Raw genomic sequence first — 14,812 nt, forward strand, 5'->3', positions numbered from 1 at the left:
TTCCGACAAACAGGGAATTACTAGTGAACTGGTACTCAATTTGCCGACCTCGGAAGGATGACAGGCTGAGTCAACCCCCCTGGCGTTAATTGAGTGATCGACCGGGATTCAAACCCAGGATCCTAGGATCCTAAAGCTGGCACCCTAGCCGCTAAGCCAACGCCAGGCTTACCCACTAGTTGAATGAAAAGGAATAATTTGTGTGTAATCTCCGAATGTACAAAAGACACCTTTTCGTTGGACTCACCAACTCTCATGTTGTTGAGAGTTATAGTGTGATAACTGTGGTTGAAATAGTTTACAGGTGAGTTAGCTCGTTAATTTGGTAATGTCAGCTGCCGGGTTTACCGCTTTAGTGGGATCACGTGATTCATAAATCCTTTGGACCTTTTGGAGATCAACAGCGACAAATCCACGTATTCGAGAAAATTCGCCCGAGTGTAAATGGTTTGAACCACCTTTGGAGGCCATTTTTCCCCGCAGGGTGGGGGTTGGCCTTTTTTGGGCACCTTGGTCCCCTTTTTGAAGCAATGTTTTACAGCCGGACGCCCTTCCTGCCACCAACCCTGTTAGTCGCCTCTTGCAACACACAGGGAATTAATTACCAGTGAACTGGTACTCAATTTGCCGACCTCGGAAGGATGACGGGCTTAGTCAACCCCCCTGGTGTTAATTCAGCGATCGACCGGGATTCGGACCCAGGGTCCTCGGATCCCAAGCCGGCACCCTAACCGCTAAGCCAACACCAGGGCCTAAGCCAAATGGTTTGAAAGCTTTGATTTGGAGAGATGGACAGAACGGTGGGTTTGGATCTTGACGTGTCCAACCCAACCTGTTATGGAGAGGTGGAAGGTACAACAAGACCGTGTGCTATGGAGGGTTTACACATTTATCCCATAATGCCGTGCGCACCGCCATGTTGGTTGTATTGACTTCACTGGAAACGGCAGCATCAGGAGCTCTTCAATTTTTCACATTTATCTCGTTATTCTAACTTGCTGCACCAGAAGGTTAAGCTAATTATTTGGCCTTGTTAGGTCTTGTTCACCTTATATTATCTTGCTTGTTTAGCTTGCCAGCCAATATGGTGCCTTAGCTCGGCATCACGAGTACTGAAACCCCTCTATTGGCCAAAAGACCATCATCTTGTCTCGAGGTAGAACGTGTACCTACTTGGCCTCGATGGACAATTGGCCATGGTCCTTAGCCTTTATACAGTCTGGCAATCAGCTTTAATTACTATGAAGCTCTCGGTCCACCAACGGCAGGCTCAAGGCCCAACAAGCACGCATGCAAATATCTTGGTTGCCCGTCGATCTGAAGAAGCTCGTTCACCTGATGTCTGTGAACCACCTGGTCAATTTGTTTATGGTGCAGAAGATGCTGCCCAGAGAGCATCCACACTTAAAGACAGCAAGCAGTCGAACCTGGTGTTGAGGAAACTTCAAGAAGGCAAGACCACTTGCTGCCCGCAGTTCAGGCAGGAATTTGTAATTCGTTCAGGGTGCCGGCGATAACTCACCGACTCTTCACGAATGACACCATGGGATCTTTAACATCATCGATGCTAGCAGACAGCACACCCAGTTAAACATCCATCCGAGGAACGACACACTTTGATGCCGGGCCCTGCCTGCGAAGCACCAGGATGACAGTTTATAGCTGTGTCGAGATTCAAACTCGTGCTCGACAGCTTGGAAGCGAGTGTGGATACCTCTGGGTATCCTGCCATCCTGTGTAGGCCTGAAATTAATGCATCGTTTTTGACGCCATTTTATTGTTGGCTCTGACTTATCTACCCATGGGGTCTGTTGTTACCTCCGTTTGTTTATGAACAGGACATCTCAAAAAGGTGTGGACGTATTCGGACGAAATTTGGTGGAAAGGTTGGGTATGTGACACGGACGAAATGATTCGATTTTAGTGAAGATCCAGATGCGGATCTGGATCTGTGACTATTTTAAATAATTCTTCACCATTGAGAGGTGGGACAAAAAAACGATATATGGCACGACATCTCAAAAGGTTGTGTATAAATCCAGATGAAACTTGGTGGACAGGTTGGGTATGTGGCAAGGAAGAATTGATTCAGTTTTGGTGAAGATCCGAATCCAGATACGAGAATTTTTTAATGATGAAAGTGCTTCTTCACCGTTGAGTGACAGAGCCAAAAACTATATATTGCATGATATTTCAAAAAGTTGTGTACGAGTTATGACTAAACTAGGTGGATGAGTTGGGTAAGTGACAAGAACAAGCCCATTAGATTTTGGTTCAGGTCCTGATCCCGATCTGATCTATCAGTGGGATACAAAATGTAAACTAGTCAGCCTGGTGGAGGCATGCTCTCTACTGAGTGCTGTTCTAGTTGTTCTTGTTGTTGTATTGCCACGGAAAGTTCTCTCAAGCACTGAGCTTGCAGCACTGAGGCAGCCAATCGATCGCCCAGGGGCAACCTAGAGATCACTCACATCCAGGATGGTGTACCCCCCCCCCCCCCCGCCTTTACAAAGCCAGGGCCACGACAGAGTGACACGGTAAGAGAGTGTGAGAGACGGGGTCAGAGGGTCCTTGGGGACCGATCGCCACTCTGACCATGACCACACTGCCCTGACGAATCCGGGCAGGAGGGAAGAATGGGGAAGATTTGGCCACCGACTTACATTGGGGGGGGGGGGGGGGGGGGTACAACCACCACGTTGCTAAAAGTTGCTCCATTGAGTCTGGTGTTTCCCGTGGAGGCACTCTGAGGTTAATTTAGTCTTTGCAATTCGTGAATGTCTTCACACCCATAGACAACCTTGGCCTGTACCATTTCGATGTTCGTTTCCTCGCATTTGCAGGAAGCATTGCTGCTTTGCTTTCAGCTGATTCTGAGATCATGAACTCTGAGATGCAATCCATCATTTTTCTGTCAATATTCTCTGTCTACTCCCAAACAACAAATTTGGTTTATATTTTGGATTTAGCTCATCATTCACCACTGGGATCTAACTGCTTAATTGCTGTGGTATTTGTACCATGCATAGTCGTGTACATTAATAATTATTTATATGCCTCCGCCGACGAAGTTGTCGGAGGCATTATGTTTTCAGGTTGACCGTCCGTCAGTCCGTGATAGGTTTTGGTTACCGTGATAACTTGAGAACGGCTGAAGGGATCTAAGTCAAACTTGGGGCAGGTGTGTATAATGAGTTGAAGATTAACTGATTTGATTTTGGGGTCACGAGGTTAAAGGTCAGAGGTCATGTTAGGTAAACGTCCCGTTACCACGATAACTTGTGAACCAGTGATGGAATTCTGACCAAAGTTGGTCCACGTATGTATTATGATGTAAAGATGAACTTATTTGATTTTGGGTTAAAGAGGTCAAAGGTCAAATGTCAGACATCCTGTTAGATAAAAATTCTGTTACCTAGCTAACTTGTCAACCAGTCATGGGATTGCTACCAAACTTGCTTTAATTATACAGTACTCGCAACGGTACCCGCCCTAAGGGCGGGGCTTCAATTGGGAAGCCCAAATGAAAAGGCAAAATATCAGAAATTGAGGGCTTTTTTTATTTTAAATGATTTATATAAACATCCGTTGAATCATATCACACGCAAATCATCAAAATCTAAACAGTACATGGCGCCCATTTTGAAAAATGTTTGAATTCTGCAAAACGGAAGCGGCCACTACACGTCTTAGTCGCATGTTTATGTGTGAAGAGTGCGCGCCGAATCTGTAACACGGAAGCGGCCGATACACCTGTTTCTCAGTGGCTTTGCACACGCTGCCGTGTTACTTCGGAGCCGCACGTTTATATAGGAAGAGTTTGTCAGGAGTCGATCTACTCTCTCCTGGTACGTAGAATTTCAACAAAAGCCACATCACTGTTCATATTGGTAAATATTATTCCATCGTGTTTGGAAAAATTGGAAAACTTGGAGAAATTGGAAAAATAATATAGCCTTTGTACTCCAGGGGGTCCCAGGAATACCCACCCAAAATATTGTTGCGATCGGTTCAGCCGTTTTTGCGGTACCTTCGAACAGACAGACAGACAAACGGGCGGACATTTCGTGAATTATAGTAAGATATTATGATGCAAATATGAACTGATTAGATTATGGGGTCAAAGTTCAGAGGTCATGTTAAGTTACAATTATTTCGTTACCACAATAACCTAAGAACGGCTTAAGGGATCCCAGTCAAACTTGGTACAGGTATGATCAGGAGATCCCAGTCAAACAGGTAAATGAGGTAAAGATAAACTGATTAGATTATGGGGTCAACAGGTCAAAGGTCTTGTTGGATAAAAATTTTGTTGCTGCGCTAATTTGTGAACCAGTGATGGGATTTTGACCAAACTTGGTACAAGTATGTATTATGATGCAAGGATGAACTGAATAGATTTCAGCATCAAAGGTCAGAGGTCATGTCAAGTAAAAATGTGATACTTGAGAACAGCTGAAGAGATTTAAATCGAACTTGGTACAAGTATATATAATGATGTAGTAATCTGGGCGGAGGCATATCGGTCGACTCGCGACGTCGAAGAGTGTCGTTCTCGTTTTTTTTAGTTTTTTTTTTAGCTTGTTCAAGATGCCAACTTCTATCTTTTCCCATTTACTTTGTTCTCCCACTTTTCTCAATACACCTTTTTCCTGCTCAAACTCCTTTCCACTTTCTGCATTGTCCCTGTATGCACCTTCAGTCACATGATTCCTCTTCTCCAGCTCTCTGTGGGATGGGAGTTCCCGGCTGCCTGCTGGTCAAGTGCTCTCTGAACCTGAACTCCATAACCTCCTGACTCCCGTGCTGGCGAATGACAACCTTGTGCTATTCTTGCAGGACAAGGTATCAGACTTGCACAGAGCAGTGCATTTGGCAGCACACATGTCATTCAGGTGTCTAGTCCATGTCTGATGCCCAATAGGGTTGGTCTTTTCTTGAAACTGCTATTCTGATACAGTATGAGCAGTGGGTGCATGCTATTCTTTGTATGAGGAAGTAAAGCCGGCTGGTGCGTCTGAATTTAGGGTGCGGATTTTTAAGATTCAGTGGTATCTTTCAAAAGCGCGGTGTTCCTGTACACAGGTCGATTCCATGCTTGGGGTTAGCCAGGTATAATTCGCACACTGCCTGTTGTATGTTGTATATGAGAGTGCAGTGGCATGCATACAGCGCTGTTGTGATGGGCCAAATTGACTTTCCTTTTGTCTAACTGTCTTTTTATTGGCAGGAAGGTTGGGGAAAGTAAGTAAGTAATTGGGACTACCTGGTTGGTCTGTGATGTCTGATTTCTATCATCATCCTGACTCCTGTATATTTTGCTGCTGATGTCACAGGTGACAAGCATCTTGCGTAATTGCTTTGTATATATACTCAAAGGCAAAAGTTATTGTGACACACAAACAACAAACAGAATCAGTGTTAAACTTTTACTGCCGCGAATGAAATGTTATTACATGGAAAGACAAATGTTTCAAGGTATGGTAACAATCAACAGTCCATAAGAACAGTGCACCTGGCATATGCAAATGAGCCACAACACAAGAGGGGGTTCACAAGCAAGTTCACACGGTCAGTAGCGAGTGTGTCCATCTTGTGCTTTGATGCAGGCCTGGCACTTTCGCCTCATTGAGGCCACTAAACTTCGATGAAAGTCCTGGGGAAGATCATTCCATATCCGAGGAAGGATTTGGCGGAGTTCCTTCAGCGTTGTTGGAGGATTCAGATGACGTCGTAAACATCGCTCCATTTCATCCCAGATGTGTTCACTGGGTGACAAATCAGGGGATTTTGCAGGCCAGGGTAACACATTAACATTGTTCTGATTAAGATACTGCTGTACAACTCGAGTAACGTGTGGTCTGGCGTTATCGTGTTGAAACGTCACTCCAGGGCCGTTCTGTTGCAAAAACGGTAAAGTGGCCATTTGCAAAATCTCGTCTCGGTACCTCACAGCATTCAAGTTCCCCTCAATCACAATCATTGGCGTCCTTGCTGCAGCTGTTATCCCACCCCAGATCATAACGCCCCCACCTCCAAAACGATCCCCTTCCAGAACACATGGCCTGATTTAACGTTCACCTGTGCGCCTGCAGACACTTGTCCTACCGTCAGCTCGGTGAAGAAGGAAACGTGACTCATAGGTGAAGAGAACTCTTCTCCACTAATGTGCTCCCCATCGCAAGTGTTGTCTGCTCCACTGGAGACGTCGATGTTCTGGCGTCAGAATTGGCCGTCGGGCTGGGCGTCTTGCACGGATGCCGTAGACGCGTAGATGTCGTCGAACTGTTCTCGCAGATACACCTCTGTTGCCAGGTATGGTACGGGCTGTAAGGGTTGCTGGCTGGAACCTGTGTCGGAGGTGCGTGGTTCGAATCCATCGGTCTTGACGTGGGGTCGTCACTGGTGGGCGGCCACTACGGGGACGGTCTATAACTTGATTGTTTTGCTGAAAACGTCGCCATAAGTGCCAAATGGTGTTTCAATGGACGTTGAATCGACGAGCAACATCACGCTGCGAGGTACCAGACTGAAGCATACCTATAGCTCTCCATCTGTCATTTTCCCCGAGGCGTGGCATGTCGAACTTGTTCCAGAACGATGAATAGAGGTGTTTTTCTGACTTCTGCACTTCTTAAGACTGCATTGAGTGGAAATGATAAGCGTCTGGTTGTCTGGCCTTTTAAAGTGAACATTGCTGGCCATTTTTCTCGAATATGTCATGCTTCTTGCAAATTTCGTGCAATTCGAACAACAACTGCTTGGTTGCGTTTCTTCGACCATTTTAACAGACTCTTTCTCTGGTTCAAATCCAAAAAGTCATTCACAAGATTACCAATGAAAAAATTCCATGTCACAATAACTTTTGCCTCTGAGTATATTTATTTGACTAATCTATGTTATGTGTGCTCTTCCAAACAGCTGAGCATTGAGGATTTCACACAATATGGACAGGCGGGAGGAGACAGTGCATTTTCACATGTGCAGGTAATCATTTGAATACGTACAATATTTTAGTTCTGGGTTGTTCAATAAAGTGTAAAAGGTTAGTTTATTTGTTCACTAACTCTTCTAGTTATCTTGTCCATTCTCAACCAAATTAACAAGTACGTATACGCAGGCCCCTCATCCCAGGAAGGGGCGGTGGCAGTGGGTCATAAGTGGTCCGTTTCATGATCCCCTAAACGCATGGGCTTCTGGGGGTATTTGTGGTGAGGGTTCAACGTGCCACAGAGCCTGGTGTTGGCCTAATGGTTAAGGTGCTGGCTTGGGATCCTAGAATCCTGAGTTTGAATCCCGGTCGATCTTTGAATTAACAGCAGGGGGGTTGACTCAGTCTGTCATCCTTCTGAGGTCGGCAAATTGAGTACCAGTTCACTGGTAATCGGGGCACTGCATCAGCGGCACTAACGTGCTTCCAGAGAAATGATGCAACCAGCAACCTCAGGCTGCATACGAAACAACAACAACAACCTGCCACAAGGTTAGGATGGTGTAAAATGCAGCTGTGGAAACAGTCTCTGAGTATCAAGGTCGAAGTCGAACTTGGTACAAGTACATAATGATGTACTTGTAGTAATCTAATGACATAATGATGAAGTAATCTGGGCGGAGGCATATAGGTCGAAAAAGACAGTCAAATGGACGAAAAGTGTCATTGGAGTGTCAAAATACAAAAACCTCGTAATTCCCGGCAAGATACAAAGCTGTAGATACACTATTTAATGAATCTTTTGTGAGACTAGCTATGCAGTGATTTATACTTTAATACAGTACACTCGGACCCCCGCATTCACGGGTGATATGTTCCTGGAAAATTCCGCAAAAGGTGGAACAGCGAATGTGGGGGCATTGTTTCAATGTAAAAAGGGGGAATAGGTTCCGGGCATTTAAAAATCCACAAATGGCGAGGCAAAATCCACAAACGTCGAGGCAAAGTCCGCAAATGTCGATGAAAATCCGGTGAATGTCAGGGCATTGTTTCAGTAGGTAAAAGGGAGACAGATAATTGCAGTAATAGATGTGGTGGAGTGTTTTCGTTCTGTGCAGTAACTCGCAGGGGATGACGTGTTATGCAGCTGGTGGAATAGCCCACAATGCAATGTTTACCATGTGAATGGCAAGATATCCCGCAAAGCAATGTTTACCATGTGAATGGCGGGATATCCCGCAAAGCCATGTTTACTGTGTGAATGGCGGGATATTCCTTGAAGCAATGTTTACTGTGTGAATGGTGGGATATTCCGCAAAGCAATGTTTACAGTGTAAATAGTGGGATATCCTGTGAAGCAATGCTTTACCGTGTAAATTGCGGAATATTCCGCGAAGCAATGTTTTACCGTGTGAATGGCGGGATATCCCACCAAGCAATGTTTTACCATGTGAATGGAGGTATATTCCGTGAAGCAATGTTTACCATGTGAATGGTGGGATATTCCATGAAGCAATGTTTTACCGTGTGAATGGCAGGATATTCCGTGAAGCAATGTTTACCGTGTGAATGGTGGGATATTCCGCAAAGCAATGTTTACCATGTGAATGGTGGGATATCCCGTGAAGCAATGTTTACCGTGTGAATGGCCATATGTGTGTTTCGCATGTGTAACATCTCGGATGATGTTTTATTGAGCAGATAGCGGGATATCCCACGAAGCTCGTTTATAGCGTGGCTAAAATATTTTCTGTGGCCGCTAAAAGCCATGAAAATGCAAAGAGCAGAGCTGGGAATGTAGAAGCAGGTCTTGCTCGCAGCTCATGGAATTATTTTTTTTTTGCACCTGCAAAAAACCACGAATTTGTGGGACACAGGGCCTCAAATGTAGAAGCCGGTCACAATTTATCAACCGCAAATACATGGGGTCCACGAATGTTGGGAACATGAATGTTGTGGTCCGAGTGTATATGTATCCCTAATCGCTATCACCTGTACGGTAAACAGGTTCATGGGGTAGTTTGAATATAGCTCAAAATAAAAACTGCCTTCTTCCTCATACAGTGGTGGTTGCAGCATTTGGGATCTCAGTTGGTGCTGCCTGCTGTAAGCTGGCATGCGACCGGTGGCTTAGCGCGCTGGCTGAGCAAAGGGCGGACCGTCTCGGAACTGAAACCAGGGCAGCCATTGGACTCTCTGCCTCCAGTTGCACCTGGATTGCTGCTTGTGCCTTTGGAGGACACACGCAGGTCAGATTTGTTACATTTAAATTGTTAGCTTCTCTTGTATACACTCCTATTTCTCTATTTCCATTGTTGGTTTGCAAGACCTCTGTGTTATGTTCTTCCACAATCTCACTTCCCACAAAGGTTCCTCTGCAAGCTATATCTGTTACTGCTAACTGTGAGACTTGAGACAGCAACTTTATGTTTATTGTACAGGGGTGGGGGAGTTCATTTGATAGAAGGAGGAGGGATGGGGGGTGGAGGGGAGGGGAAGGCAGGGGGGTGGGTGTGAACAGAGAATTGGTGGATGGGACAAAGTGGTGTGGAAGCTAATTAGCTCAGCCACCGAAGGTGTTCGGAGGTTACGCTTTCAACCCGTCTGTTTGTCTGTCTGTGAGCAGGATATCTGAGTCATGAATGGATTGGGACGAAATTTGGTGGACAGGTTTGGTGTGTGACAATGACTAATTGATTCGATTTTGATGAAGATTCGGATCCGTATACGATAATTTTCAAGTGATTCTTCACCATTGAGAGATGGGACTGTAAACGATATAAAGCATGATATCTCAAAAAGTTGTGGACGGTTTATGACAAAACTTGGTGGGTGAGTTGGTTAGGTGACAATAAGAAGCCGATTAGATTCTAGTTAAAGGCTGGATGCAGATCCGGCCTATCAGTGCGATGCAAATCGTAAACTGCTCAGCCTGGCAGAGGTATGTGCTCTACCGAGTGCCTTTCTAGATATAATCTGTTGGGGGGTGGGGAGGGGGGGGGTCAAAAATTTCTGCATTTCTATCTTTAAAAAATTGTTTGTCCACAATTTTAGGGGGAGGAGGGGCCCACAGCTAGATTGTATTGAGACTGTAGTATGAACCATATGATTACGTAAATTTGATTCCCCTTGTAACAAGATATTTGGCAGGAGTAAGTTGTCTTGTAAAACATTCACTGAGGAAGCAGTGAGCATTCCTTATAGAGCAGTATACAGAGTAACATTGTATCGTGTGAAACCTCCTGTTTTCAAGTGAGGCCAGGTGAGGATTTGGGCAGAAGGGCACATGAGCAAGTGCATCGCATGTTAACAGGAAACAGTACAAACTGTTTGGCCAGTGCACCGCAAGTCATGGCAGCAAGGTCTTCTGTAGAGCCCTGGAGAGGGGCAGAATATTTCTTATTGTGGCTATCCCATGGGTTAGGCAGAGGGACCCTCCATGCATGGCTGCCCCGGGAAGAGGGAGTCTCCCACATCAGCGGGCAGAGGGACCCTCCATGCATGAGGTGGTCCTAGAGTTTACAAGGGCCATAGCTGCACTTGAGCACACTAGTTTGGGGTGGACCGTCGAGAGAGTAACGTATGTCTCTGTTTCGTGACCTGAAGAAGAAGGTCGCACGGTACCAGAGAGTGAGGATGGCATCTCCCCGGCATCGCGTCTCGTCTTTCGTGTAGCCATTCGTCTCCCTGTGCCAGATCATCCTGCAGATACCTGCATGCCACACCAGCTTCATGCCTCGCCACAAGCCCTTGCCTGCCCCCTTTGTTCCTCGTTTGAATCCGCTTGGTTACTCTGTCGATAATTTGGTTAGTTTCATATTATTTATTGCATCTTGTCTACCCTTATCTCTGATAATTAATGAACCATTTAAACTAAAATAAACATCATCCTGCCCTTTTGCCTCGCGCATGTTTCACTGACAGGTTTGGCTTTTATTGGGTGATTATTGGGAAATCATGCTAGTAATTGAACGCGGTACTTTTAACTCCATTTTGCAATTTGCGGGGGTCTTTTATCCCCAGTCGGTCCACGTTAACGGGGGCCGTTTGATGCGACAATATGTTCACCAATACCCTTTATTAATTTATTTGTTTACAATTCAAATCTTTGAGTTTTACAAATAGAATTGATAACCTAATCTGAGTTGAAGGGTTTTTTTTTTTTTACATTAATTTGGAGATGTGAAGAAAATGAAATTGCTTGTCATGCATGCCACTGCGTTTGTTTGTACAGGTACAGAAAAGGCTTACTTTTTAAGAAGAGCCTACCTTCACATTCGACAGATATTATTGGTCATCTTCAGGGGATTTGCTCTGAGTGGTTGTTCTACCAATTTCATGTTCCAGGAATTGGTTACAAATATATGAATCAGAGTAAAGGCAATGGTTTGTTTGGGGGTATCTGAGCTTAAGGGGTTTCTAACCCATCCACCCGTGCAGCAGGAGACGTATGTGTGTGCAACCTTTTTACCATTTGAGCTTCTGTCATCAAATTTTGAACAAACCTTTATCAGAAGAATATGGAGAACGCTAATTAATAAAATGTACAATAAAAATTTTTTAGCCATTCTTTTCTTCAAGTTTAGTGCGAGTACAAAGCAGATGCGGACGAGCTTTGCAATTTGAGATGCCTTCTGGTTGATTATTATTGCAGGCAATTACATTTGCTCAATGTACATCAGCAATGAATGCGTGAATGTGCAGTGAACGTTTAATTTCTAAAACTCGTTTAACTAAGGAACGGTCCTTGGTGACGAGAGCTTCGAGTTTTGGGGGTCTCTGCTCCGTGTTGAGATTAATTCCATGATGCTCACACACGGTTTATATATGCGAAAGAGATCTCTTTGAATTACCAAAACAACAATGCCTACGGTGAAATGTGTAAGCCTGAGTTTTCAGCATAGTTTCTTGCAGCCTTCGAATACCAACTGTGATTAAACAAGGATGATGACGAAGTTGGTGGAAGTAGTTAGAAAGTCATATCTCAAATTGTGAGTCGCTATTAGCTACCTAATGATTGTAAATGAACCACTCAGTATATCTGTGGAAGAAAAACCTTGCAATTTCACAAATGGGGTAAAAATGTTTTCTTCACATCTCTGTAAATAGTAGGAGACCAGCCTGTAGGTCCCGTGACCAAATTCTGGGAACAAAGGTTTGAAAGTGTTTTTGTGTTCCCTGATGAATACCGAACAATTTTGACTTGGGCTGCCCCCTTGAAAATGTCAGGCATTTCCAGGAAGGGTCAACAAAGGTCAAACAGGGGTCAAAATTCAAATATATTCCAATCGTGTCGATATGCATATCACATTACTCGTCTAGTCATGAGGATTCCAAAAATGTATAGTTTGTTATACCTCCGACCTTAAATGAGGGCGCTATGGTCAAAAACGTCGAAAGGTCAACGCACTTTTGACTGGCGGTCAAATTCACCAACACAGTTAACATTGTCCGATTCTAATGATTTTAGTGTCTAATAATATGTTTTCTGACATGGCAAATTCAAATAAGCAACTTTTAAAAGTAAAGGTGGTTGCCATAACCTTGAAATTTCAAAATGGCTGCTAAAAGGTTAACATAAATTAGCCAAAAACAACAATTTTTTTCCCAAACCCATGGATAAGAAATTATTAAATGTTTGTCACCGAAACGTCACGAACAATTGAAACACTCCATTTTTAAAACAAAATAATGATTTTTAATTATGTGTATCATTTTTCTTTAGAGCACATGTTCGATATAATATTGTGTACCATATAAAGCAGCAGTCGGGAACCTATGGCTCGCGAGCCATATATGGCTCTTCCGGTGACGGCATATGGCTCCCAGACAATTTTGAGTTGAAAAAAAAAAAAAAAAAAAATCAGTTTGGAACTGATTTTAAAATACTTGTGATATTTCTTAATAATACTGTGTCATTTTAAAGTAAACAGAAATCAGTTTTGAAGATAAATTTCACGGGTCACGGGTCACCCGTGGGTCGGGTCGGGAACCAATGGCTCGCGAGCATGTCCGCGTCATTGTAAAGGTGAAGAAATCAATTTTATCAGATAGCCAACTAGTTTGCTATTAAGGTTGGAACATTAAGACCAACCTACGCTCACGTTTAACTGATGGAAGCCTCAACGCCTGCATGAAGCTCAACCTCACCACGTATGAACCAGACTACAAGGCCATCAGCAAAACCATGCAGCACCAGAAGTCGCATTAAAAGTAAGACATATTTAATTTATTATACGTTAAAAATACTATATGGCTCTCAATGAAATATATTTAGAAATATTTGGCTTTTATGGCTCTCCCAGTCAAAAAGGTTCCTGACCCCTGATATAAAGTGTATAGGTAAATGATGATGATGGGCTGTGAATATCTGGTAGTCATTTGTTCTGTTTCATGACGTCCACATATTAGTAATTTTTACAAACATTTCTTCTGTGTATTGATGTAAAGTAAATATGATTAGGATCCCCATAGGATCAAGACTAACATCTGCTCTGTATTTTTATATTTTAGATCTTCTGGGAACAATGTCAGCACCAAAGTCAACACCAGTACTGAAGCCTCAACCAAACAGAAAAAGAAAACGAGAGGAAATATCTGGACTATGTATTTTGTGTAATGAACAATGCGATGAAGATAAAAGCAACATTTCTCCTGAAGCATGGGAACGCATGAAGGGCAAAGCACAAGATTGGAAAGGGTTGCATAAATTTGGAACTGTTTATGATTCAGTCAATTGGGATGCAGGACCGAATGGTGTCTATTTTCATAAGGCATGCAGGACTGCATTGGCAGCTCAACGTGGACTTCAACAAGCATTAAGAAAAAGAGATCAAGAACAAAACAACAAACAGTGGACACACAAGAAACGCATGCAAAAGACCAGCAGCAAGCTGGACGATCTTCACGTAGCACAGGTCTCCTTCATGAAAAGAATCTGTGCATTTGGTGTATGAAACCAGAAGACTTGAAAAATTCCAAAACATTATGTATTATCCAACAGTTGAATGCGTGGAACACCTTCAAGTCACATACAATACACTTGGAAGATGACCAGATGAGAGAAAGAATTTTAACTGTCATAGATTCTACCCCTGATCCCTTTGCGTCAGAAATACGTGCGACTTACAGAGGTTAGACAGATGTTTTTTAGGCATGTCCGTACAGTTGTGCTGGAGATGAATGAGCCAAGAACATTACAGGGTCTTCTGGTTGATTATAACCAAATGAGTGCAAACTTTGGTTTTGAAACTGTGATGAAAACCAGCACTATAAAACAAATGCTTCAAAATGAATTCAAAGACAACATTGGATTCCATGATCGTTTCCACAAGAACCAGCCCACAATTGTCAATGATGCATCTGCTGGTGGAAGTTACATTGAAGCAGCCATTTTTTCTTGGGGAATAAGTGATGAACAGTTACTAAACAATGTTGCAAGGCGTCTGAGAAAGAAGTTTACAGAAGAAGTGGGTTTATCTTGGCCTCTCCATGTTGATGAGCTTGAAAATATTGAAGAACCCCATGAACTTTTGCACCAACTTTTGACATGGCTCAAGGATCCTGATTCCAATGACTTTACTGAAGCATGTCATGATCCACAAATTGCTGCTTTGGCATCCCTCTTGTTTTCGTTCATCACCGGCAAACGCACATCCTTCCAAACAAAGTTATCGGTGACTCTTCATGGATTAACTCGGAGTCGTGAAATCATTGACATCTTGAAAAAATTTGCTCTTGGAATAAGTTACAAAGATGTTCTTGCTCTGTATGAAGCTTGGGCCATGGATGATATCAAAGCAAATGTTGCTTGTCCTGACGAGTTAGCAGATGGTTTTCCAGGAACAGGTATCCTAGATAACGATGACTTCAAAGATGATA

The 14,812-nt window shown here is 43.6% G+C and overlaps 1 protein-coding gene across 1 annotated transcript in view; it reads left to right on the plus strand.

Moving 5' to 3' along the window:
- ATP6AP1 (ATPase H+ transporting accessory protein 1) overlaps positions 1 to 14,812 on the plus strand; it is a 45,478-nt gene that overhangs the window by 14,862 nt on the left and 15,804 nt on the right. Inside the window, exons 2-4 of the mRNA XM_068132867.2 lie at positions 4,725 to 4,845; positions 6,922 to 6,987; positions 8,996 to 9,180. Coding sequence (XP_067988968.2) covers positions 4,725 to 4,845; positions 6,922 to 6,987; positions 8,996 to 9,180 — 372 coding nt within the window. The remainder of the gene's footprint in view (positions 1 to 4,724; positions 4,846 to 6,921; positions 6,988 to 8,995; positions 9,181 to 14,812) is intronic.

This window comes from Myxine glutinosa, chromosome 12, assembly GCF_964187855.1.
Source record: "Myxine glutinosa chromosome 12, kmMyxGlut1.1, whole genome shotgun sequence".
Classification (NCBI taxonomy): domain Eukaryota; kingdom Metazoa; phylum Chordata; class Myxini; order Myxiniformes; family Myxinidae; genus Myxine; species Myxine glutinosa.